Source organism: Dama dama, chromosome 25, assembly GCF_033118175.1.
Source record: "Dama dama isolate Ldn47 chromosome 25, ASM3311817v1, whole genome shotgun sequence".
NCBI lineage: Eukaryota > Metazoa > Chordata > Mammalia > Artiodactyla > Cervidae > Dama > Dama dama.
Genome location: NC_083705.1, coordinates 13,255,047 through 13,282,621, shown reverse-complemented (window position 1 = coordinate 13,282,621; position 27,575 = coordinate 13,255,047). Strand labels below are relative to the sequence as shown.

General features: G+C 43.0%; 1 protein-coding gene across 1 annotated transcript in view; it reads right to left on the bottom strand.

The window, feature by feature from the left end:
* The window catches only part of ATP6V0E1 (ATPase H+ transporting V0 subunit e1), a 29,068-nt gene extending 8,861 nt beyond the window's left edge, over nt 1-20,207 (bottom strand). Inside the window, exons 1-2 of the mRNA XM_061129489.1 lie at nt 20,021-20,207; nt 15,339-15,386 (exon numbers count right to left, since the gene is read on the bottom strand). Of these exons, the coding sequence (XP_060985472.1) occupies nt 15,339-15,386; nt 20,021-20,124 (152 nt within the window). The 5' untranslated portion in view covers nt 20,125-20,207. The remainder of the gene's footprint in view (nt 1-15,338; nt 15,387-20,020) is intronic.
* Between the last annotated feature and the right edge of the window lie 7,368 nt (nt 20,208-27,575).

Here is a 27,575-nt window from a genome sequence, read left to right as displayed (position 1 = left end):
CACACGGGCTTCAGTGGCTGCAGCTCAAGGGCTTAGCTGCCCCATGGCATGTGGGATCTGCCCAGACCAGGCGTCAAACCTGTGTCCCCTGCATTGGCAGGCGACTCTTAACCATTGAACTACCAGCCAAGTCCAACACACCCACTTTTTTTTTTTTTTTTCCCCAGTGGGTTTTGTCATACATTGATATGAATCAGCCATGGATTTACATGTATTCCCAATCCCGATCCCCCCTCCCACCTCCCTCTCCACCCGATTCCTCTGGGTCTTCCCAGTGCACCAGGCCGGAGCACTTGTCTCGTGCATCCCACCTGGGCTGGTGATCTGTTTCACCATAGATAGTATACATGCTGTTCTTTTGAAATATCCCACCCTCACATTCTCCCACAAAGTTCAAAAGTCTGTTCTGTATTTCTGTGTCTCTTTTTCTGTTCTGCATATAGGGTTATCGTTATCACCTTTCTAAATTCCATATACATGTGTCAGTATGCTGTAATGTTCTTTATCTTTCTGGCTTACTTCACTCTGTATAAGGGGCTCCAGCTTCATTCATCTCATTAGGACTGGTTCAAATGAATTCTTTTTAATGGCTGAGTAATATTCCATGGTGTATATGTACCACAGCTTCCTTATCCATTCATCTGCTGATGGGCATCTAGGTTGCTTCCATGTCCTGGCTATTATAAACAGTGCTGCGATGAACATTGGGGTGCACGTGTCTCTTTCAGATCTGGTTTCCTCAGTGTGTATGCCCAGAAGTGGGATTGCTGGGTCATATGGCAGTCCTATTTCCAGTTTTTTAAGAAATCTCCACACTGTTTTCCATAGCGGCTGTACTAGTTTGCATTCCCACCAACAGTGTAAGAGGGTTCCCTTTTCTCCACACCCTCTCCAGCATTTATTGCTTGTAGACTTTTGGATAGCAGCCATCCTGACTGGTGTGTAATGGTACCTCATTGTGGTTTTGATTTGCATTTCTCTAATAATGAGTGATGTTGAGCATCTTTTCATGTGTTTGTTAGCCATCTGTATGTCTTCTTTGGAGAAATGTCTGTTTAGTTCTTTGGCCCATTTTTTGATCACACCCACTTTTACTGGTACAGCCAGGGTTAAATTTCAGCCCACCATCTCCCAATTAGACTGTATCACTTGAGCACCCCTTTTCTCATCACCAACACCACTAAAATGTGTTACGTATCTGGGGGGCCCCAGGGGAGCTGAACCAAATGGACATCTAACTGCCCTTGCTTACTTCAGATCTAAAGTAATAAGGTATTCCTCTGTATCATAGACTCAATTATGGAGGACGTATGATGATGTTATGTACTTCAGGGTTCGAAGTGAAAAATAGCACATAGCCCAAAACTGACTTTAAAGTTTTCTTTTACCATTCACAAAGTTCTGAATAGTGTTCTATCTGATACAGGAACCCAGATTCCCAGTGAAATCTGAGAATCACTGAACTCGGACCAAAGCAAATAACAAAAAGAAAGACAGTAAATCATACATTTGATAAGGGGCTAATATCCAAAATATATAAAGAACTCATACTACTCAACAGAAAGACAGCAAGCTAATGTCTAGCCATTCAAACCATTCCATGGTTTACTTCATTAAACAAACATTTAAGGCGGCCTCAGCACACACAAGAAGAAAACGAAATGGCACTGCTCTCGCAAAGCTTACAGAATCAGGAAGGAAATACAGTGAGGCGAAGGAGTAGAGAACGATGGAGGTAGTACTCCTGTGATGGGGTGCGCAGGAAGGCCTTTCCAAGCAGGTACTGCTACAGGGGAGCCCAGAATGAAGTAGAACACACAGTGCCTTTAATTCCTATTCAAAATACATGAGTTTTTATTTAAATCAGAAATAAATTGCTCTCATTTACGGGGAGGGTGTCTGGTACCCAAGCCCAGACTCTCTGCCACAGATCCTAGAGGATGGATTTCAGCATCGAAATCTGACATCACTGTCCTCTCTGCATGGGATACTAGGAATTGCTTTCTAAGGAAAGTAGATAACCTGCTACAGTAGTCTCCTTCTACTATTTTAGGACTTTAAATTGCCCTAGAAGAGAGGAAGTAGCCAAACGCAACCAGGCCACGGTCTTGTTAGATCTCTTTTCTGCCATTTGCTGTCATTTTTAGAACTCTCCCAGTCAAAGGATCAAGAAGCTGATGCTGACCCCTGACCATCAGACTGCTGAAGAATCTCCACACAGCAGCTCTAGCAGCTTTACCTACAGAAAGAAATCAGGCACCAGCCCTCTGCACCCCACCGCACCAGAAAGCGGTTCTGTGACAGGAAATGTGACACCTGAGGGCACTGGGCCAAGTCAGCTACCTCAAGCTGACTCACTTTATAAACAAAAAGGTAACTCAGAGGAGACTCTCTGATCTGTCCTTAGAACCACAGTATTTGACACAAACAAAACAGGCAGACTTGCAGCTGAGGTTTAACATCTCTCTGAGAGAAAGAAAGAGGAGGGCACACAGGCGGACACCCTGAAGAGCTGTGACTGCAGTGAACACCAACGACGCAGGGCTGAGAGGCATGGAAAATTCCACTCAGACCCAGACTCTCCCGATCCCAGCAGGCAACGGAAGCAGACAGAATGAACAGTGTCCGTCCTTCAGGACAGACCGAAACACTGGCCAGTGCTTAGAAATGCTAAGTAAAAACACGTCAGAGCGTCTCTTCTCCTTACCAAAAACGTATAATACTTAACAAAAACAACCATCTCCCAGCACTTTGTACAATGAAGCACAGCGATACCTCCTGACTCTGACTGTATGTTATAAACACCCAGGGAGCTTTAAAAAAAAAAAAAATCATGTTCTACTTCACAAAAGATCTTTCTCTTAATTTTTCCACAATATGGTTAAGGAAACTGAGGATGAGAGATGAGACGACTCGCCTGTGGTTGATACTAATTAAGTGGCAACTGCTCCTGAACCCATCATCAGGTCGCGATGAATGTTCCTACTACAAAAGTTACCTTCTGAAATACCCTACCTGACAGCAGTTCAGAAGGCATCAATCAGTTAGCTAAATCTAAACTGTCTGGACAGAGGAGCCTGGCAAGCTACAGTCCACGGGGTCGCAAAGAGTCGGAAGACTGTGAGGGGGGGGAACTGTCTGGGAGTTAAGGAAACAAAGAATCCATTTGCTAACTATTGGTGAGGTCCACCACTGAGCCTTTGGTACCTGAGGTAAAAAAGAAATATCCAGAAGCAAGAATGAAGTCCCTTCTGCTTGCTCAGATCAGTATTCAGAAATGTTTTCGAATTTAATTTTACAGGCTATTTTTAATGTTTCAAATCAAGCAAAACAGCTTACTTAAAACAATCACCACCACAACAAACCAAAGTTCAAGAAAATTCCTTGGGAAACAGCCCAGGTCAGTTCATTTGAAATTTCATGGTGGAATTTCCCCCTTGTAACCAGCTGAGTTCTGTGCCTGCCCTTCTGGTTACTGCCTGACTTCAGATTTTTCTTTCAAGCTGATAAACACAGTGCAGAACTGGAAGGATTTAAAAAAAAAATACACTCTGAATTGATGGAAGTGGGTGGAGAAAGAGCTCATATTCCAATGAATCTATTACTTCATGTGTCCAAGAAGAGAGAACTAAATGTACTCTTCATATTTGCCCAAACTGTTCCACATGTCTCCACAACCTGAAGTCCAGCCTAATAACCAACCTTCTGAGCTTAATCAAGCTACCGAGGAAGTGACAGCAGGGTAGCATCTTTCAGAGAACTGCGGCGCTGGAATGGACCAGAGGTCAAGTTCACTTCCCTCATTTTAACAATGAAGAAACTATGTCCCAGGGAGCTTAATACTCCCGTGGCGAACACGGAAAGAGCTGGAAAGGGAACCCAGGACTTCTAAGTCCCACAATACTGGGCTGCTCCCATGGGGCATTATGGATGAAACACATCAGGCAGCTTGGAGTTCCTCTTTTATTCCACAGTTCTTTACCAATGCCATGGCCTGAAGGATGCCAAAAGGAATCTCAGTTGAGGGGCCACGCCCCCACCCGCATCCCCGGGTTCATGACCTTGTGAGAGACAAACCAAGAGTAGTGGCAGAGCCTGCTTTGGAAGAGAGAGAGAGGAACAGGGTATTCATCTACAAACACTCCTGGCCACTTACCACGAGCTCAGCTCTTGGTCATTAGAATTCTTCAAGCACAAAATACGTCCTCCCCACAGAAAAGGCTATACCGAGCTCGTTCAAAATCCTGCTTTGTTCTTTTGTTCCACATTCAGATAAGAGAACAGGGAACACAGGCATGGCTATTTCCCTGTGACACACAGGTCAAGCAGATAGCTGCCTGGCTTCCCTGTTGGAAAGGGGAAGCTGGGCTAGGACTTCTCTTCTGCGGTCCGCCAGCGAGGGCCTCGACAGGAGTGACCTCCTCAGTGGGCTCCTTAAGAGGCAGCAGAGACGTAACTTGACCTGTCTCTACTGAGATGACTTCTGTCAAACACCCTCATTCCAGTCCAATGACACAAATTCTTTCAAGGGCAGTAATGTTATTAGACACTATTAGAAAGCATGTAATTCAGTATTAGATAGGGTTCGATTCAGTTTTAAATACATCAAAAATTAGTGGATGGTCAGGGAACTAGATGCCACAACTAAAGATCCTGTATGTTGCAACTAAGGCCTGGTGCAGCCAAATAAATAAATATTAATAAAAATAAGTGCAGCGACTCTAGGCAACTGAGCCTACACCCCCGCGCCTCTGTGTAAACAGTTTCCTCTGTGTAAAATGAAGACGATAATCCCGGCCTAAGATGCTAAGAGCCAAAGGAATAATACATGAAAGTGCTCTTGTAGTAGCTGACAAATAGATGTTCAATAAATACTAGTCATTCCTTCTCTTTTTCTGTGAGACCGCTAAAAATGTATTCAAGCCACAGAATGAAATGCAACCTATTTCACTCTACCAAGGAGTTTCTCAGGCAGCAGAGTCATTCTCCTCTCCGCCTCCTCTCCCACCCCCACCCAGTCTGCAGTAGGCAGAATTCTAAGATGGTGCCCCCAAACTCCCATCCCCTTGCATATACACCTGCATAAACAGGGAGTGGTGGGTATGATGGGAGAACCACCACCATGATTAGATTATGTTATAAGATACAGCTGCCTTGACAGGGAAAGACAAATACCGTGCATCACTTACAGGTGGAATTTAAAAAATAAAACCAACTAGTGAATATAAAACAGAAACAGACTCACAGATACAGAGAACAAAACAGTGGTTACCAGTGGGGAGAGGGAGGAGGGGAGGGGCATTACAAATGCAGGGATCTAAGAGAAACAAACTGTTGTGCACAAAATTAGCTACAGGGATGTTCTGCACAACACAGGGAATATAGCCCATATTTTATAATAACTATAAATGGAATATAACCTTTAAACATTATGAATCACCATGCTGTACTCCTGAAACATAATATACATCCACTACACCTTAAAAAAATACAGCTGGCTTTAAGAAAGGGAAATTTCCATCAACAGATGAATGGACAAAGAAGCTGTGGTACACACACACACACAAATTATTGCTCAGCCATAAAAAAGAATGAAATAATGCCATGTGCAGCAACATGGATGGACCTAGAAATGATCATACTAAGTCAGTCAGACAATCACTCATATGTGGAATCTAAAGAATTATACACAGGAACTTATTTGCAAAACAGGAACAAACTCATAAGCAGAAAGCACACTTATGGTTACCAAAGGGGAGAGGAGAGGGATAAATGAAGAGCTTAACAGATACACACTATTATATGTAAAACAGATAATCAGTAAGGAACTACTATTAATATATAGCACAGGAAACTATATTCAACATCTTGCAGTAACCTATAATGCAAAATAACCTGAAAAAGAATATATATATGTAAATATATATGTGTGTACATGTATAACTGAATCACTTTGCCATGCACCTAGAACACTAGAAATCAACTATATGTGTGCTCAGTTGTGTCTGACTCTTTGTGATCTCATGAACTATAGTCTGCCAGGGCATTTTCCAGGCAAGAATACTGGACTGGCTTGCCATTTCCTACTCCAGGGGATCTTCATGACCCAGGGATCGAACCTGTATCTCCTGCACTGGCAGGGGAATTCTTCACTGTTGAGCCACCTGGGAAGCCCATATTTCGATTTAAAAAAGAAAAGAAAGAGAAATTACTGAGTGGGCTTGACCTAATCAGGTGAGCTCCTAAAAGAGACAAGACTCTTTCTGACCAAGGACATCTGGAGTGCATGTGCCACTTATTAATTCATTGCCAGTCATCTTGTAATGCACCCTGTAATAAGAGCTCTGCAGTAAACAAATGAGTTCCTTTTTCTCCTTTCAAGTGGGCCTGATGTCAAGCTTTCTCAGCAGAGGGAGCTGGAGGGGCACAGCAGGCAAGGGCTAGAAGCTGGGGGCGTGGGTGTGAGGACACTTGGCGGAACCTGCACAGGCTCTAGCCCAGAACACGGTCATTCTTGGAGGTAGAGGCGAGGCCTGGAAATAACCTTTCTGCAGCCCTCTCAACATGGAAACCAGAGCCCTGCTTAGACTACATGCTTCGAGGTCCTCCTGCTCATAGGGTCGCAAGGATTCCCAACACACACCCAGGTCACGGATCTCCCATGTCCACTCTCCTGCCTGCCCTCCGGAGTGTGGCCAAGTGTTTGCCCAGCAACTCCAGCCAACTCCAGCCTGGCCAAAACAGTGAACTTCTCCGCTACCTGGTGGGCTGAACTATACCTTCTCCACAAGGTCTGGATCCTTTCCAAGTCGTCTGTGCCCATCCTCATCCTCCCTGAGTCCTCAGGTACCACATGGAGTTCCCTCCTCTCTTAGAGTTACTCTTCTGTCACAGTGTACAGTTACATTAAACTTCCTGTGTTTAATCTGCTGTATGGTTTCTACCTCCTTACTGAACCCAGACTGCTAGAGGACGAGAAGGATTTGACAGAAAGGAAGATTCTCTCTTGCTAGTTTTGACAACGGAAGGGCAAGGAATGTGGATGGCATCCAGGAGCTGAGGGCAGCCCCCCAACTGATACCCAGCCAAGGAAACAGAACTTTATTCTTCCACAGTCATGGGAGTCTGGAAGAGGACCCCAAGCTCCAGATGAGAAGGTACAAACTTACTTTCCATTAGCCTGAAGCCAACTCTATCTCTGCTACAGCCCTTTCACTACTACAGTACAAAATAGGAATATGCCCTATTTTTGGCAGCTCTGAATTTGAATTATCTTTCCTTTTTTCTTCCACACTTTCTATACTAGGCCTTTCAGTTCAAATTCTCTTATCTGCCAAATTATAAATGAAAAGACTATATGGTCAGAATAAGATAACCAGACTTTCTCATACAGTACATAATAATATGCTGGGCCAGGTACCTAGATTTCCTTTCCACTATCAACAGGTCAAGACATCGTAATACTTTACCATGCATCCACAAGAGAAACGTAAGCAAGTCTCAGACCAAAAAAACTAAGCGAAAGCAAGTACTCAGAGGGAAATAAAGTGACTACAGGTTGCTTTCCACACTTTGAGAGCATACACTAAACCAGACTAACTCGCGCTTCTGTTTTCAGACCTCACAGGGCAAGAAAAATGGTAGACAGAGCTCAGGGCCCATTCAACGTACAGAGTCTAACAAAAGTTCCACACATACCCGCTAAAAAGCTAAGACCCCAAAGGGTTCTTTCTGTCTTAAGGCAAGGATAAATCAAAGAACACCCTTGAGTGGAATGCTAGGAAAATCAACTGTCTCAGATACCAATACCAAGCAAGAGGGAGAAAAACACTGCCCAGAGAATTAGTCTTCATGAAAGTCTGCCAACTCAAATTCATGCTTTGCTGTTTTTCGTTTGTTCAGTCACTAAGTTGTATCCAGCTCTTCTGTGACCTCCCTGGACTGTAGCCCACTAGGCTCCTCTGTCTATGGGATCCCCCAGGTAAGAATACTGGAGCAGTTGGCTATTTCCTCCTCCAGGGGATCTTCCTGACCCGGGGGTCAAACCTGCATCTCCTGCACTGGCAGGGGGATTCTTGAAGCCCATGGTTTTAAAAAAGAATATACCAAGAATTTTATTTAATTTAATGGCACTCTGGGGATAGCCTTGGGCACCTGGTAGAGGCAATGTAAATCGTTTCTGGAGGAGCCCACCTTCATATCAGGCCTCAAAGAAGTCATACAAATAAAACTAGAGAAAACAGGGAATTCCCTGGTGGTCTACTGGTTAGACTCCATGCTTTTTTCACTGCCAAAGGCCCAGGTTCAACCTCTGGTAAGGGAACTAAGATCCTGCAAGCCACAAGGCGCAGCCAAAAAAACAAAAAAACAATCAAATATCTATAGGGAAAATGAACATACGACAGTCAAATATAACTAAATGCATATGGAAACAAGGCACCATGAGTGAGAGACAGCAAAAAGCAGATACAAACCTGCAAGGACTTCAGATAATGAAATTATCAGATACAGACTATAAATAAACTGTCTACTATGTTTTAAGAAATAAGATACACTTAAAATATACACAGGGAAAAAGAAAGGGAGAGGGGAAAGAAAGGGGAAGACAGGAAAGGAAAACAAAACTATAATAAAAGCAGCAAAAAGAACTTCTATAGAAATGAAAAACTATAATACTTGAACATAAAAAAAAGTCAATAGGTAATGTTCTGGTTCTGATAATAAGTAGCTTATATCAGACTCATTCTATAGACAGTAATTATAAACTCTGGACAAAATACAAAAAAACAACTAATTGATGGTACTAGAGAGTGTCCAAAGCAGGTAGAGTCTGAAGGGATTCAATCCATGAAAGAAATAAGGAATTTTATACAGCATTTCCCCAGAGGACACTGTCCAGTCTATGTGAAGCTCAAACAAAACACTGCAGTCTTCTTGACTTGAGGTATCAAAAGGTAAGTTCAGAGCTGCCAGAGCAGTTGGAAATAAGAGGAGAAATCTCAAAAGATGCATCACAAAGGGCCCAAAACATGTTCAAATACCCCTCAAGTCCTTGGCTCATCCCTGAACCATGCAGGCAAATGCCAAGCGCTAGTGGAAAAGACAGAAAGACAGAGCAGAGACTTCTGCTGCTGTGTGTGACAGAGAAAGAGAACTTGGAGTCTGAAGTTACAGCGGCCTGAACCACCTCAAACTTTCCACTGAAACCCCAGAAGGGCCACACCTTAATGGAGAACTCACTCTAAGGGCAAAACTGAAATAGATCTGCCCCAACAAAGTGTAAAACCAAGCTTCCACAGGTTTAAGGTGATCAATTAATAATTTAAGTAGAATCCAGAATGTCTATACTCTACAATATCTTGCTGTTGCTTAGTCGCTAAGTCATGTCCAACTCTTTGCAACCAGGCTCCCCTGTCCTTCACTGTCTCCCAGAGTTTACTCAGATTTATGTCCATTGAGTCAGTGATGCTATCTAATCAGAGGATGCCATTTCATCCTCTGCTGCCCCCTTCTCTTTTTGCCCTCAATCTTTCCCAGTATTGGGTCTTTCCCAATGATCTATATCTAGCTTTAGTAAGTATCTAGCTAGATTCAATATCTAGCATTTAGTAAAAAATACACAGGCAAAAAACCCTCAAGAAATGTAATCAATAGTCAAGGACAAAGAAATCAACAGAAGTTGAGCCCAAAATTATACAGAAGCTGCAGTTAAAAGGTAATGTTATCTCTGACTTCCTTGGCAGGCCAGTGGTTAAGACTCTGTGCTTCCACAGCAGAGGGCACAGGTTCGATCCCTAGTCAGGAAACTTCCCCATGCCAAATGCACGTGAGGTGCACCCCTCCAAAAGGTAATGTCTCTTAAGCAGAAAGTGAAAGTCGCTCAGTCGTGTCCAACTCTTTGCGACCCCATAGACTATACAGTTCATGGAATTCTCTAGGCCAGAATACTGGAGTGGGTAGCCTTTCCCTTCTCCAGGGGATCTTCCCAGCCCAGGGATCAAATCCAGATCTCCCACATTGTGGGTGTATTCTTTGCCAGCTGAGCCACCAGGGAAGCCCAAGATTACTGGAGTGGGTAGCCTATCCCTTTCTCCAGCAGATCTTCCTGACCCAGGAATCGAACCAGTGTCTCCTGCACTGCAGGCAGATTCTTTACCAACTGAGCTACCAGGGAAGCCCAAATGTGGGCTACAAATGGCTGCATACTAGAGGGCAAGGAGCTAGAGTTCTATCTGAGGGAAATCAAGGCACAGAAAGGCAAATAAGTCCTCCTTCCTATACTAGCTCGTGTAATCAAGGCGTTTATCGTTCTAGAATAAACACAAAACAAAACAGCATTATAAATATGTTTAAAGACTTAGAAGACAAATTGGCTATAAAGAATGAACAGATTGGGAATCTCAGAAAGTAAATTAAAACATTAATAAAGAACCAAATAAAAATTCTAGAACAAAAAAGTTTAATATACGAACTGAAAAATATTTGGATGGGTTTACCATAAGGTTGGAGATGATAGGAGAAATAGTGAACCTGATGAAAAATCAACAGAACTTATCCAAACTGAAGAAACAGGAAAAAAAATTGAAAAGAAAATCAAAGTCTACCATAGGTGGAACTGTAGTCTCGGAAGGAGAATGTATAGAGGAAAAAGAAAAAAAAGAACATAGATTGAAATCTTCTCAAATTTGGTGGAAAACAGTTAAGATCCAATAGCTCAGCAAACCTAATCAGAATAAATTCAAACAATACCACACCTATGCACACCATAGTAGAATTTATGCTGAAAAGCAAAAATAAAGAGAAAATCTTAATAACATTCAGGGCACAAAGAATGCATAAGGAACAATTATTCAAATTACAGCTGAGTTCTCAGCAGAAATAATGGAGGACAGAAGATAATGGAAGAGCACCTTTAAAACTGTCTGAAAAAATGTCTAAAAATGTCTAAAAAAATCCTTCAAAAATGAGAATGTGGACTTCCCTGGTGGTCCAGTGGTTAAGAATCCGCCTTACAAAGCAAGGGACATGGGTTTGATCCCTGGTCCAGGAACTAAGATCCCACATACAGTAACTAGAGAGCTTGCCCAGAGAGAGCCTGCATGCCACAACTATTAACCCTGAGCACCACAAGAGAAGCCCCCACAAGCCCACAACTATGGAGAGTCTACTTGCAATGAAGATCCAGCACAGAAAAAAATTTTAAAATAAAAATAAATACATAAAATAAAGGGAAGGGGGAGAAAAACACAAAAGAATAGCTAAATGCCCTGAAGGAATTAAAACAGAATACTCAAAATATTCAACTAACCCAAAGTAAGGCTTAAAAGGACAGAGGAACATAAATGAGTTGAGCCAAACAGAAAACAATGAACAAAATAGTGAACCCAAACCTAGCTATAATAGATACATTACTTACATTAGTTACATTAATTGTATAAGGAATATCCCTTTGCCAAAAGGCAAAGACAGTCAGAATAGATGAAATAGTAAACCCAAGCCATATACATGTTCTAAAAAGACACAGATATAACGAACACAGGAAAAGTGGTACAATTATTGATATAAATAAGACAAAGTAAAAACTGAGTTAAGGAGTACTACCAAGGATAAAGATATCTGATAATGTTAGAAATGTTCATTCATCAGAAGACATATGACAATCATATATATGCATGCTTCTAATAACAGAGCTTTAAAACATATGAAACAAACAAGGATCTTTCTTAAAGAGAAATAGAAAAATCCACGATTACAGCACCCTAGAGCCTGTGCTCCGCAACAAGAGAAGCCTCCGCAGTGAGAAACCCTCGAGCCTCAATGAAGAGCAGACCCGCTCGCTGAAACCGGAGCCCTCAGACAGTCATGAAGACCCAGCACCATCAAAAATAAATACACAAATAAACAGTTATTTTAAAAAATAATAATATTTAAAAATCACTGATAATAATACATTTTTCTTATTCTTCATTACAAGTTTTCACACACAGCATCGTATTCAAAAATTCACCGAACCGTACTACAACATAATCAGGTCAAATATCATTCAACCTAGGAGAATTAAGGTCTTCTGGTCTCCTAGTCAACATTTCTTTTTCTCTATCACTCTGCAGGTAAGATTTACAATTAGTCAAGTGCTTGCACCTTCACAATATAATACTAAATTTCTAATTTACTCTGAAGATGTGAGTTCTGTGACTCAGGGTAAGCTACAACATAATTCAAATTAACAATTAATCTAAGACCAAGAGAAGGTATAGAATAGTAACTAAAAGGCCTGTATGCTTAAGAAACAAAAGTGATCTTGCGCCTCAGAGAGGGGACCATATGTAGAGCATTCAGGCATTCCTCTGCTGAACTAGTAACACAAGCTGGTTGTTCCGGCAGCGATCCTGATTTATTCAGAACTCAAACAAGGTACACCCCATGGAATCTAACCTTGGACTAGAACAAACTGGAAAGAGAAGAATGCCACAAACAGAAGGCAATTCAAAAGTCTATGACTATCTCAAAACATGACTTTGTTTAGGAAATCTAGTTTCTTTGGGCATGTCTTACTACAGACGAGGTATGTTCAAGAAACGATATGTACGAATGCCAAAGAATAAAGTTTCCTTTGAATTTCAAATTAAATGTATTACAGAATCACACCCCTGTGTGGAATAAGGTATGTAAAATATTTGGAATTTGAATTCCATCTGTAGGTTTCAGGCAGGTATTTTGTAAACAGGATAAATGATCAAGTTTCAATGAAACAAAAGAAAATTGCATAGCTGCGCCCCTGGTGGCTCAGAGGTCAAGAAATGCCCACCCACGCAGGACAGACAGAGTCAGTGCCTGGTCCTGGAAGGTTTCACACGATGCAGAGCGACCAAGCCCGTGGGCCACAGCTACCAGGCCAGGGCTCCAGGGCCCCGGAGCCACGAGTCCTGAGCCTGCCGCCACAGCTACCGAAGCCCTTGCACCTACAGTCTGTGCTCCCCGATGAGACAAACCATCAAAACAAGAAGCCCACCGACTGCAACCTGAGAGGAGACCGCTCACCACAGCTAGAGAAATCCCTCACCGCGACAAGACCGAGCACAGTCAAAAATAAATAAAAGTAAAAAAAAAAGAGAACCTTAAAAAAAATTGCGTGAAGTCTATACCACCCAGCTCACTTCCCCATAAAATGGCCTCCGGAAGCATTTAATGTTGGAACACTGTGTACTAACTACCTTTATTAACACATTGATGACAGTACTGACCCACTGTCAACGGAGCAGCCGCCAACACACTGGGACAAAGGGAAAAATCTAGACAGCAAGAGGTAAGGGCTCAATCAGTTCTTAACTAAGTCACTAAGACTCAAAGTAACATAATTTCCAACCAAGTCCAGTTATTGTATTTTATACTTGAAAATGAAGACACGAGGCATGAGATTAATTGGAAAGGTCTCCTGCCTGTTTTAAAGAGAATATCCAGAAAATTAACCAGACTTCAAAGAGAGTGGAGGACCAGAAAGTCATAGGACACTTTTGCCTCATCTTTGTTTAATCTCAAGTCATTCCTCTGTACAATAATTTTCTCTCTCTTTTAAGATCCCACCACCAACCTTACCACTCATGCAGCAGAGATCAAAGGAATGAAAAAAAGGCTTTTTCAATCACAGGACCACTCCTTCGCTCCTGGATTGATAAAGAGCTCCCTTGCTGGAATTTCTAGAGGACATTCAATTCGGTAGGACAGACTGGTACTCAATCACCCCTACTCAGATGAGGAATTGTTGATGCAAGTACTTCTTCCCATTTACTCTTTAGAGCTAAACACAGCTAGAATAAGAATGTCCTCTATTCACTGCCTGTCAGACTTCCATTCTGGGGAAGTGTGAAATGTTTCCCACTTCAGGCCTTTTGGGGAAGACCCGAAAAAGCCTCTTAACCTTCCTAAAAAGAAAAGACTAAAACAAGGCAACCGCACAAAGTCTCATCATCTAAGCTCGCATGTCAAGGCAGTTAAACATCATCCTCAGCCACACTCCTATCGTGCTATATGATTCAGCTTTAAACACTGCAAGCTGCACTTAAGCAAGTAATCTAATGGCCAGACAGCCAAAATTCATGGTAATTTAAAGCTCTTTGACAGGGGCAGGTTTTGATGTATGCCAACAACTAGAACTGGCTCCTACCCACAAACCTCTTTGAAAAACCTCAATGCAAAAGCCCCAGGATATAAGAAATTCAGATTCAGAGCCACAGAGAACCATGGCTTTTCGTCACAGGATTAGAAGTGCTGCTTCCTACCATATGTGAGCACTAAACAATAGCTGACCATCACCAATACTTTTCCAAACAAGGAAGTCTCACGAAACTAGCAAGCTCTCTTTTTACAAGAAAGAATTGCTGGTTTTAAAACAAGCAATCCCTAAAAGGATAAATTTTATGGTATGCGAAATATATCTCAATTTAAAAAAAAGAGGGACATCCCTAGCAGTTCAGTGGTTAAGACTCCAAGCTCCCAACACGGGGGCATGGGTTCAATACCTGCTCCGTTCGATCCCTGGTCAGGGAACTAAGATTCCACAGGCTACTCAGTGTGGCCGAAAGAATAAATAAATACATACATAAATAAAATTGAAAAAAAAAAAAAAAAAACCACCAGAATACCTCAAATGCTGTCTTGCTATTTCTAACAATATTTCAAAAATATATGTTGAGACATGACTTCATATATCCTAAAGCTTTCATTCAACAGTTGATACAATTTATTCAAACGGAAGTCAATTATTATCATACTTTGATATAATGTACAGTGAATTACTTTAAAAGATTACCCTTTCTCTACTCGATTACAATTCCAGTTTAACGTCTATTCATGAGATAAACAAAAGTCATAACAAAAATGGCTTTACTGGCTTCATAACACGATATTTAACTGAAAAGAATAGGCTCAAATACTTCATGGAAGTAAAATCTAAAGTAGTACGATGACAATTTCCAGCTAATTATAGGATTGAAATAAGTGCCAAATAAATTACACCTGTATTGCCAGAACTGAGCATCTGTACAATTCTTAGGTAACATACTGAACATAGGAAAACATCTTCTTTCCAATCTTAAGTTACTATTTCTAGATGTTACACCAAGAACAAACCCCAATTAAACAAAAGTATAAAGTTTCATGATAACCATGAAACTTAATTGGTTAAGTTTCTTGATAACCTTAACTTAACCAAACTTAACTTGAAAACCAAAACTTAACTTGATAACCATGAAACTTGATAACCACTTACTTAACTTTTAATCACACATATGATAAATATCAGAAATAACTGATTATTATTTTAGAAATAAACTACTTACAAGAGATAGCAGCAAACTGAACAGGTCACCAACATAGTGATGATAACTCTGGGGGGAAAAAAAGTGCAATCATTAGATAACTATGCAAACCTTGTAGGAGGTTTACGCTCCCTTCCCAGGTGATCCAGCTGGCAAGGACTGCACTCTAGGAAGATGGATCTGATCTGCTGAAACACCAGTAGACAGCAGTGTGCCCTGCATGCACTCAGCAGAATTCTACCTAAGTCATTAACATTTGTATATAAGGGAGTGTGTACTGATGCCACAGTTTAGAGGTCTATTCCAAACCCATCTAAAACTGAACACAAAAGGCTGCAGTAGTAATTAGCTTTGATACCCAAGTAACTGCCCTATCTGGTAGTATTCTCTGCAATGAAATGATACTATACTTTTTAGCCTTGATCTCTCCCCATCTCCATTTCTTTCTGAAAAAGTTAAATCTGGATCTTTGAGCAGCTGAACTCTGACATTTTAAAAAACTGAACTTGTGATATTCTTTTCACTTTCTCTTTCTAAAGGTTCCCCTTTGAAATCTCCTACTCCCGAAAAACTCTGCCACTTCCATCCCTCAGATTTGTCATCTCCTTGCTCATATCGCCCCTGCACCTGCAGTCACCAACCAATAAGGATTAGTTCTTTGTTTTTTGGCTGCTCTGGGTCTTAACTGCAGTATGCAGGATCTAGTTCCCTGACCAGGGATCGAACCTGGGTAGTCTGCATTGGGAACATGGAGTCTTAGCCACTGGAACACCAAGGAAGTCCTTAACACCTTTAAGGCACTCCCATCATCTATAAGAATGATTTCCAAATATGGCACCTCCACACCCCACAGAATACGTAAGACTATCTCCTAGAAGGCAGGGAGCAGATATCATAACTCCTTTATGGACGATGCTTAACTTATCCTTTAGAAATCCTGTGTGTGTGTGATATATATATTTTTTCCCCTGTGGTTAATATATTCCCTTGTCCATTCACTCATTCAACAGACTGTGTCCTCTGTGTAGCAGGCTCTGGAGAGAGAGGAGAAAACAAAAGGGATGAAGTTTAGCAAAGCAAAGGCTCCTGGTGAGAGGGTATCAGGTTCAAAGAGGACAGAGACTTGTGTGGCTGAGCACAGCAAGGAGAGCCTGGTAGGAAGGGAGGTCAGAAGTATCTTACAGCCTCTGAAAGGAAAAGGGAAGCTATTTTGGAGGGATTTGAAGAGAGGACTGACAAAATCGGGCTTCCCTGGTGGCTCAGATGGTAAAGAATCTGCCTGCAATGCAGGAGACCCAGGTTTAATCCCTGGGTGAAGAAGATCCCCTGGAGAAGGGAATGGCTACCCACTCCAGTATTCTTGCCTAGAGAATTCCATGGACAAAGGAGCCTGGTGGGCTACAGTTCATATGGTCGCAGAGTTGGATCCGACCAAACAACTAACAACACTGACAAAATATGATCCAAACTGTAATAGGATCTCTCTGCAGGGTGAAAATAGACCTGGGAAGAGGAAGCAAAGGGAAAAGCAGAAAAACCAGTTAGAGGAGAGTTGCATTAATGGACCAGCCTGGTAGCAGTATGGATTGTGAGAATTGGTCAGACTCTATATATATCCTGAAGGCACATTCTTCAACAAAATATGTACCTTATACATTAAGCTTATAATATAATACATACATAAATAGGCACTAAGGGTTGCACTACCAAATTTTGATAGTTTCATAATAAACATGTTTGAAGATCTATAAAATCAAATCCAGCTTCTCACTTGTAATCAGTTCCCTCCATTCATCCTTCTCGCCCCTATACTTTCAAACAGCATTTCATTCCTGAACGTGGGTGCCCTGAGTGTCCCCAAACACATCATGTTTGTTTATCCTCCATCCCAAGCTCCTGTTCATCTCCTTCCATTCCCCTGCCCCAGCCCAGAATCCCTCCCTCAGTCTTCCTCTTCCCCAAAAGACCATCTCAGAAAACGGAAACAGCTGAGGCCCCTTTGTACTATTCATTTGACATTGGAGAGCAAAAGGTCCCTCATGGGAATTCCCTGGTGGTCCAGAGGTTAGGACTCCAAGTGCCCAATATGCTGGGGAACTAAGATCTCGCAAGCTGAGAGGTGTGACACAGCCAAAAAAACCGAAAAGTATCAGCTCCTAATGTGATTTTTTTCTTAGTTATGGTCTGCTTAAGTGTTTAGGGGTAAAGTGTCACAATGACTGCATATGCCCTCAAATGGTTCAGCAAAATTATGTGTGTGTGTGTGCACACCTGGGTTCAGAGACAAAGCAAATATGAATGTTAACATTACTGAATCTAGGTGGCGTTACATAACACTTGCACTACTCTCTTTTTCTGTATGTGTAACAATGTTATGTCTGAAAAAACTGGAGCTGTGAACCCTTGGCACACTAATCCCCGCTCTCTGTCTCCACCCCCTCCCCCACCTGAAGTTTTTAGAGAATCTCTGGATTCCTAAAGAGGAGAGTAGGAAATCATAAAGAATAGGAACGGTTAGGAACCAGCATTCCAGGTACAGACTTCATTGTACTCCACTCTTTTTCAGGTGCAGAAAAAGATCACAGTAAGGAGCTTGCTTTAGGTTACACACAGATTCAGAAGACCTTTTTCCCTTTTGCCCCCATTTTCCCCCAGTTTCACGAGGTCCTGAAATCCTCCTAATCACCCAAGTTTCTGCATTTTGACATGCAGGAATCTCAGAGAAGAAAATTTAACAGCAAAAAACTCCTTTCTCTCCCTCTCACACAGCACCTTTACTTATCTCCTTAATGAAGATGTTGTCAATCCTTCAAATCAGAAATGCTCTCCTGCATTAAAAATTCACCATAGTCCTTGAAGCAATTCAGCTCCTCCGTGTAGTAAAAAAAAAAAAAAAAATTATCTGCAGTCTTTTCAAGAGGGAAAAGAGAACCAATAATAATTTAGTACTAATATTTCCATTTTACAGTGAGGAAATAGGAACATGGAAAAGTTCCTCCCAGGGATCATCCAACTGGGAGCAGTGTTTCTCAAAGTGTAATACAGTAACTCCTAGGAGACACCTTGTGTTTTAAGACCTGTTCAATCCTGCCAAGAGCAGGAAATAACAAGGACTGGGGTGGAGGCTATGAATTAAATCCAGATAACACGTATTACTAGCAGGTCAAACCTGAATTGTAACACTAGGACTACAAACTGACTAGCCCATACCACAGGAGGCATTTCATGACTCTGGGTAACAGCAACGGCATCAAGACCCCAAGGCTGGGCACACTGGGCCCCAAATGGGGATCTTCAAGAAAGAAGTGGTCAACACTGCCAGCACATTAGTAAGCGCTTTCTGAGCATGAAGGCTGGAAAGACAGTGGGTAAGGAAACAGCTGACGACAGAAATACAACGAAGGAGCACTTTGAAGTTCTCGAACCATAGCAGGAGAAACAAGTCCAAGGAATTAAATTTGGTTAACACAAACTGTTTCAATAACCTGAGAATTCTCATCTATTACAGGTTGGAAAGACGACCCTACATAACTGATGCCATCCGAGAGGGGAGTAGAGGGGAGCAGAATGGGTGGGCCTAATACAACCAAATGATACATTCAACTACAATTCTTACTTTTTAAACAAATTATGATTTACTTGTAAACTAGATGAAAGGAACAGGTCTAACACAAGTTTATTCCAGACAGCAAAAGGGGTTCAGGTCACAAACTATTAAGAGCATTTTCTTTCCTTTAATAAAGGCAATAGACCACTCAACAGCCCTTTATTGAATGCCTACTATGGATGCAGAGCACTGTGAAGTCACCAATTAGTCTCAAAGAATAAAACAAGATCTGTGATTCATAGTAAGTTTCACCCCACATGATCGTGTCACTGAGAAAAAATGACTAAAAGGCAAAGAGGAACCTAAAAGAGGGTTTCCAAAGCTCCTTTGAAGATAAGACTGTTTCACACCATAATAAAAAAGTTTACTTATAAAACAGAAAAAGCTCTCTTTAACAAAGAAGTCGGGGGATTGGCGGGGGGCGGGGGGGGGGGGGTCTTTCTTAACTAATCATTCTAAGAGCTTGTGTTACACTCATACACAAGTGCGGGAGCGCCCTAAGAAAGGTATGACGCAGGGGTTTCTAATCAATACCTCCTGCTCTTTGGTAATTAACCTCGCTCCAGATCAAGCCCCAGCTAGCTCCTGGCGCCCACTAGATGCAAGGCCTGGGCTCAACGCTGCGGCACAAGCGTGTGCTGTGCAACTGCGACAGCCTGTGAGGAAGACAGGCCAATTTCTATTTATTTGATCCGTCCCTTTAAAGTGTAGGCAAACGAGGCCTCATTTGGGTAGACAGCGGGGCTAAAGGGGCGACAGCCGTCCGGTGACGAGCCCCAACTTCTCCTCGAGGAGAGATACATCCATTTCCGACGGCACCCTCCCCACACAGGGGCGTGAGGAGAAAAAAATTCCCCTAAAGCTTCTTTCCAAGGAGGATCCGCCGGAGGTCACCTTCCTCAGTTCGGGCTAGGAGACACTGAGGCTGCCGCGACAAGGAAGTCGGGGGGCTGCCGGGGGCTGGGGGCCGAGGCCTGACTGGAAGGCGGGATCACCCGGGCAAGGTCTCCGACCCACGGTGCCGTGGCCCCTCTCCCCGCCAGGCCCGGCGGGTGCTCACCGCGCTTCCCTCCCCAGGCAGGCCTGGCGCACTTACCCCCGGTTGGGACCCTTAGGGATGAACCAGGGCACCAGGAAGCCGACGATGCCCCAGAACACGCTCATCACGATGAGAGGGACGGTGAGGCCGGTATACGCCATGGTTGCTGCGGGAAGCGCCAGGCCCGGGCCCGCCGCCACACTCGGGTCCCACCCGGAAGTGTCAACCCCGGCCGCGGGACCTGCGCGCGCAAAGGCCCGCCCCCCGCGTCCCCACGTGACCGCGGGCGGGACTCCGCCCCGCCCTCCGCTGGGAGACCGCCGGGTTCCTGTTCTGTAAGGGTCTAGAGCCCCAGAGCTAGAGGTGTGTCATCAGAGGCTCAGCAAAGTTCTCAGATACGAAGGTGGCCCTTGTAAGAAAAGTGTAGCTATTTACAGCCTTATCTTCTTATGCAACAAGCATATATAGAGAACTTCACAGTAAGTTTCTGTTCAGAATTCTGTGTGGTAGCCACTGGGTCATAGGCTTTAAGTGCTTGAGTTTCGTTTTGAACACCTCATGACAGCCTATGGCGCTGTTAATTATCCCCACTTTGCAGGTGAAGAAACTGAGGCCCAAGAAGGAGGTTAAGGATCTTGCTCAGGGTCACATAGCTACTAAGTAGCAAAGCCAAGATTCAACCTTTGTTGGTGTGATTTTCAAGGCCAGTGCTCTTAACTACTGACTTAGTGGATGACGTGGACTGTGCCAGGTTTGGAGGGTTACAGGAATCAGGCACACCTACCCACAGACACACCAAACCCACCCAGGTTTGGAGGGTTACAGGAATCAGACACACCTACCCACAGGCTGGTGAAAAGACGGACTTTGAGCAGGCCACTGAATGCAGTGTGAAGGTAGGTTGGACCACTGTTCATGACTTTTCTACCCCAAGCCAGTCTTGAGCTGAGCCTTGAAGGAGGAGTAGGGATTAGCCAGGGTAGTAAGAAGAAGGTGACAAGGAATTTCTGATGCTTGCCAAGGATTTGCACACATGTTCAGTGTATGTGACAGCCTTGGAACAGAAGGGAAGAGAAGTCACTCAGTCGTGTCTGACTCTTTGCGACCCGGTGGACTGTAGCCTGCCAGGCTCCTCTGTCCATGGGATTTTCCAGGCAAGAATACTGGAGTGGGTTGTCATTTCCTTCTCCAGGGGATCTTCCCAACCCAGGGATTGAACCCAGGTCTCCCACATTGTAGGCAGACGCTTTTACCGTCTGAGCCACCAGGGAAGTACAATTCTCGGAGAAGTTGATAGAGCTTTCAGGCAAAAGCAAGATGGAAAGCAAGTTTGTAACCCAACCCAGTGTGCTTTATCCTGGACCATGATTTCCCTGTGATAGTCACATTTCCCTACTTTGAATTACCTCCTGATTTCTTTCCTCATTCAACTAGAATGAATTCTTGGATTAAATGGGAAGCTGGACCAAAGATCTTTGACATCTCTTCAAACAAGATTTCAAACCTTTTACCTGAAGGAAACGGTAGAAAACTAGTTGGTCTCATTTGTGCTCACCCTGCCCCTTCCCAACAACTCAGTCGCAGCAGAAATTCTATTGTTCTTAAGTTCCATTCCAGGCACCACCTTCACAAGACCTGTTTCATTCTGTTAATGCATGTCATGTGGCCTTGTGCTTTTTTGTGTGTATAAATCAACTAACCCTTTAGTAGAGGGCAAACTCCTTGAGAATGGGTGCTGTTTAACTGATCTATCTTCCTTAGAAGCATTTTATGCCTAGAATGTGCTCAATGAACATTTGTACAACTGCAATGAATAGTTAAGAAAGGGTGACATCAGCCAGAACTAAATTAGAGAAAAAAGCTTGGTCTTTCTTCCCATTTCTCTTTAAAAGCTTATTTCTAGTTGTTCCTATAAATATACATAACATGAAACATACCTTCTTAACCACTGTTACGTGTATACTCCTGTAGTGTTAAGTATCTTCACACGGGTGTGCACCAGATCTCCGGGACTCTTTTATACCCACCAAACAAGTCCCCATTCTTCCCTCCCCTGGTTCCTGGCAACCATCATTCTACTTCATTGTTTCTATAAGCTTGACTACTCAAGATACCTGATGTAAGTAAAATCATAGAACATTTGTCTTTTGGTGACTGGTTTATGTATCACTGGGCATAATGTCCTCAAGATTCATCCATGTTGTAGCACATATCAGAATTTCCATCCTTCTTAAGGCTGAATAATATTCCACTCTATGTACATACCACATTTTGTTTTTCCATTCATCCATGGTTGGACAATTGGGTTGCTTCCACTTTTTTGGCTATTGTAAAAAATTTTCCCCATTCTTAAATTAATGCAGGTGTTTTCTTTTAAGTTGATCTTGGTAAGTCTGCCTTTTGCCTCACCTTCTTGGCAGCCTCTCTGAGAAGCAGATGTCAGGAGCACAGGCATGCAGCTGTTCAGACACCGGTTCTGTTCGGACACCGGGCTGAAATTTGTTTCAGCCGCTGTGAAAGAGAAAACACTTTAATCTGGGTATTTCTATATGTGGGCTAGTATTGGCCAATAGCTCCCTCTATCAGTCAGTCTGTCGAAAACATTTTATTACACGTTCCAAATGAAAGCTGTGGAGAAGGCCAAGAGCTAGGATTCAGTGACCCTCCAAATGAAGAAATATTCTCTGCTTTCAAGTCTCCTGCAAGAAAAAAATGAGACTTGGGGCAGCATGGTCCCAGGACTGCTAGAGAGTCCTAGAGACTCTCCCAGTGGGTCGGCCAGGTCTTCTCTTTTCTAACTACCAATTTATGTGACGCTGAATTTGACACTGAACTTTCTTCCTTTGCTTCACCCAGAACATCACAGCAATGGGTTGATTGCAGAAGCATTATAAGAATCCATTTGTTTTCTACTAAGCCAGACATAAAGGAACTGTGCACAATGGCTACTTCTTTTGGTTTTGTTTTGGGAAAGGTAGTTATTTTCCATAAAAACATTAACATGTTTTTGATTTATTATTATTTTTTAAATGGATTAAAATAAATCTTACAGTGTTAATGTCTAATATGGTAATTACTTCGATAGATGTAATCCACATAAAAAAGGTCTTTGGGTCCTCGGTAACTTTTATTTATTTTATTTTTGGCTGAGCTGGGTCTTTGTTGTTGCCAGTGGGCTTTCTCTAGTTGAAGTAAGGGGGAGCCGCCCTCCAGTGGCGGTGTGCGGGCTTCTCATTGCAGTGGCTTCTCTTCCGCGGAGCCTGGGCTTCAGGGCGCCTGGGCTGCATTCAGTAGCTCTGGCGCGTGGGCCTAGTTGCTTCGCGGCTTGTGGAATCTTCCTGGACCACGGATCGAACCCGTGTCCTCTGCATTGGCAGGGATTCTCAACCACTGGACCACCAGGGACGTTGCTCAGTAATTTTTGAATTACAGGAAGAGTCTCAGAGGCAACTTCAGTAGGATAGAGTAAACAAGGTGGGCTGAAACGTTACCGTGCAGACCCCACGGAGCTCCTAAACAGGAACACGGGGTTAGGAAGCCACATCGTAAAGCTCCTTTCCAAGCTGACTGAGAAGGCTGGAAGTTAGTGGAGAAGCGGAAACTCTAGCATAGTTTACTGCTGTTTACGCCACTCATATGTAGAGAATATGCACTGTGGGCCGACACCACTGATTACGGCAGCTACCATTTTTTGATGGCCACTCGTCAGTCATGAAACAAGGTGCTTTGAATTACCTGTCTCACTGAGTGCTCACAACACCTAAATAGGTGTTATTAAATTCATTTTACATATTAAGAAAGGGAGGCTCCGATTTGTGACTTGCTCAAAGTCTAGCTGTTCTAAGAGAGAAAACTGGGATCTGTATGTAGGTCTTTGTAGCTCCTGCTCTTCTAGTAAACCATACTCCCTCTTCTATCTCAAATAGTAAATCACACACACACACAAAACCCTTAAATTATACACTACTTTAAAAGATAGAGACATCTAACGCATAAGATGAGACCTTTGAAAACCTGTTGTAGAATTAGCTGCCCTCATATTAGGGATAGGCTAGGATGTGGTTGATTTAGTTATTTCTGATGGACAAATAATATTTTACTTATATTGATGCGTATTTGCATTGTAATTATGGTGTTCAGGAAATAAATCAACCTCATATAGCTATTTAAATTTGGATGACCTGCCATTCTCCTGAAGATTTATTCATGGACCAGACTTTAGTAAAAACCCAATCATGTATGTATAGAATATTTCTAGAAGGATACAAAAGACTGGAAACAGTGACTGCTTCTGGGGAGAACTGAGTGACTAAGAGTCAACATGACAAGGAAACTTACTTTTCACTGTATACCTTTTGTACCTTTTTATGTTGTACTATATACACATGTGTGCGTGCTAAGTCACTTCAGTTGTGTCTGACTCTTTGCAACCCTATGGACTGTAGCCCGCCAGTCTCCTCTGTTCAGGTTTTTTCTTTAAAAGAAAAAAACTAATTAAAAAGAACAATGAACAAAGACCCAAGCCATTACCAGATTGGGACTGCTCAACTCTGTAGTCTATAGCATCAGCAGAGTACAGAGGACTCTTGGTTAGTAAAGTTCTGCCTGGTTCCCAGATCTGATTACTTCCTTGCTTACCCAATTCACGTGGAAAGCCCTGTAGCTGAACATCTCAGACCCGAGTGTACTATGAAAGCAGACACTCAGAAGGAGTTATCTGAAGTGTGAAAGTTTGGAGTCTTTCCAAAATAACAGGGGGACTCACTCACGTAAGTGGACATCTACAAATTTGATGAAAAGGTCAGTAGCAAACTACTTAATTCAAACTCATTCTAGGAAACATGCTAAACCCCTCTCCCCAGCCTGAGCCCATCCAGCAGGCCCATTCAGCTGGCGTTCTACAGTCCCAATTTCCTGCAGCAGCCCAAGCACAATACTTCTGCCTTCAAACCCTCCTGCTTTGGTCAAGAACCCGCATTTATCCTAACTCCCTGGAGAAAAACTTTTCCCCCTACTCCTGCAGACAAACCCACTGCAGTCTCCTCAGAAAGACAGTGGCTATCGCTTGCTGAGTTCTCTCTGCTCTACACACAGTATCCCAAGTAGTAAGCCCGACAACTCTATTTGGTAGGTACTCAGTTCATCTCCATTTTATAGATGACCATACAGGCCCAGAGAGGTTAGGCCATTTGCCCAGGGTCACACAGCCAGATGACAGAGCTGGGATTAGCTCTCAGCTGATGCTGAATTCCTGCTCTTGATCATGCACTGTTATTCACATGACTGATAAGTTTGGTGTGATTTGGGGGAGATTACAGTTCTCAAAACTCTTATCTATCACTTGAACATGTTGCTGAAAAGAAACCAAATCTGATTCCTAGGAAATAATCATCATTTAAGTGTAATGGTGAGCATAATGGTTGGAGCCTAGGGCGCAGACCAGGAATCAGAAGATATTATCTTACTATAAATTTAACCTAGTTTGAAATCTGACTTTTATTCAAATTTGGGGGCCTAAAACATGTGTTATTAAGAGTGAAGACAAAAATTAAAAAAACAAACTCCAGTCCTTACTGGTTGACCTATTCATTATGCCTGCTAGACATACGGCTCAGTATGCTAATATAGTCACCATGTTTTGGGCACCTACTATATTTTATGTGCTGTGATTTGTATATATCCTGATACACAATTTCCCAAATTTACCTAGTCCTAAGTATCATACAAGGGCCATGTGAAAAATACACATGCATGCAAGTCCCAAAGAGGCCTCTCTCTTCAGACCTACTGCATCACAGCATCTCCAGGCAAGGAGGTCGAGACTATTAGCAAGCACCCATACTGACTCCTAAAATCAGGGGGGCCTGGTGGACCGCTACTTTAATTTTCAGTCTTGAAGATCAGTGTTTTTAGCTTCTTACATAAAATAGGGAAACAGAGGCTCATAAAAAGGGCTGTCCAAAGACCAGAACAGGACTTGATTCATCTGACTCCAGAGCTGGTATCATTCTGCTCACTCTTAAATCAATGCTGCAGTCAGAACATGCATATTGAGTTGTGGTTTGTGATCTTATTGATCTTCTGTGAAAAATCATTACTTCTTTGAGTGCAAGATGAATGTTAGAATTGGAAATACTGAATAATAGCAATATTAGAATTTATACACTCATACTTTCAAAGTCTGCTCAGAAATAGCCCATTTGATCCTAGCATTTTATTTCTGCATTTTCCGTGAGACGGGAAGGCAGTGCAAGTATTATCTTCTTTTGGCTCTGACAGTAAAGAATCTGCCTGCAATGCAGGAGACCTGGATTTGATCCCTGGGTGGGGAGGGTCCCCTGGAGAAGGGAATGGCTACCCACTCCAGTATTCTTGCCTGGAGAATTCCATGGGCAGAGGAACCTGGCGGGCTACAGTCCATGGGGTCACAGAGTCGGACACAACTGAGCGACTGACGTCTTCTTCTACTGAGAAAATGGAAGCTGAGATGAGCAGCTTGCTCAAAGGCCTCTGACCATCCAGTGGCAGAGCTGCAATTGGCACTTGATGGCTGCTGACAGTGCTGTTCCCACTACAGCACTATTGATACAAACACATAAATTCTGTTCCGTACGTCTAGGCTCTTATCAGACTCTGATAAACGGTTGACAGGAGTAGAGGGAGGAATACCAGAGGGGGCTGACGCGGGAGGTCAATGTCCATTGATGCACTGAGGCCTGGGTTCAAATCCTAGCTCGCTCTCTTACGCTCTCTGGGATTTGAGCAATTAACCTAAACTCATTTTCTTCAGCAGTCAAAATGGAAAATAATGGCATCAGTCAACATGTATTAAGAAACATCAGTGTCAGATAAACCCTGTGTTACTAGAGAGCCATAAAGGCTGTTTGATGCATTAATCAATAGATTGTTTACCACAGGGGCAAGGGAGGATTTTAGATGTGGCTCTGAAGCTAATCTTAAGGAATGACTAGAAGTTAGATTGGAGTCCAGTGAGGACAGGAAGAGTCCCCTGTCTCCACACACCAATGCTGCACAGGCTGAGGGCCTCATGCAAATGATGAAGCAAAAGATCTGGATTTTTCTGTGCTCTCATTACGTTTTATATGTCGGAAATTAATTTTTAAAGTTATGAAAACAATAGGACAAAAAAAAAAAATCTGTGAACCAAGTCAAGCCTTGCCTGTAGGCCATCAGTCTTCTGAATCATCTTCAGGAGAGGGCATTTCAGTCACACGGAAATAGCACCAGCACCAAGACTTGGGCAGGGCAGCCGGGTGCGGGAGCGCCACATCCCTGGGTTGGTTAGGGTGTGGAGGAGAGGGAGCTGGCCAGAGGGCAGCCTGACAGGCCACAGTGGGAGCGCTGAGCGGTGCTGCTCTCGGTGGGGCCTGGTGCCTGCCAGGCCGATCCTGACTTCCGTCGAGCAGGGCAGACTTCTGCGTCAGAACAGAGCCCTGTCCTGTCCACCCCGTCAGCATGAGGGTCTAAGCAGGGGCAGGGCCGTCTTAACTCACAGCTGCTGCTGTGCTGCTCTCTGTAGATTAAAGTTTGGGGAACGGAGAATTAAGATGGATTTTACCTATAAAGCAATAAATACCAATCGGAACAAGAA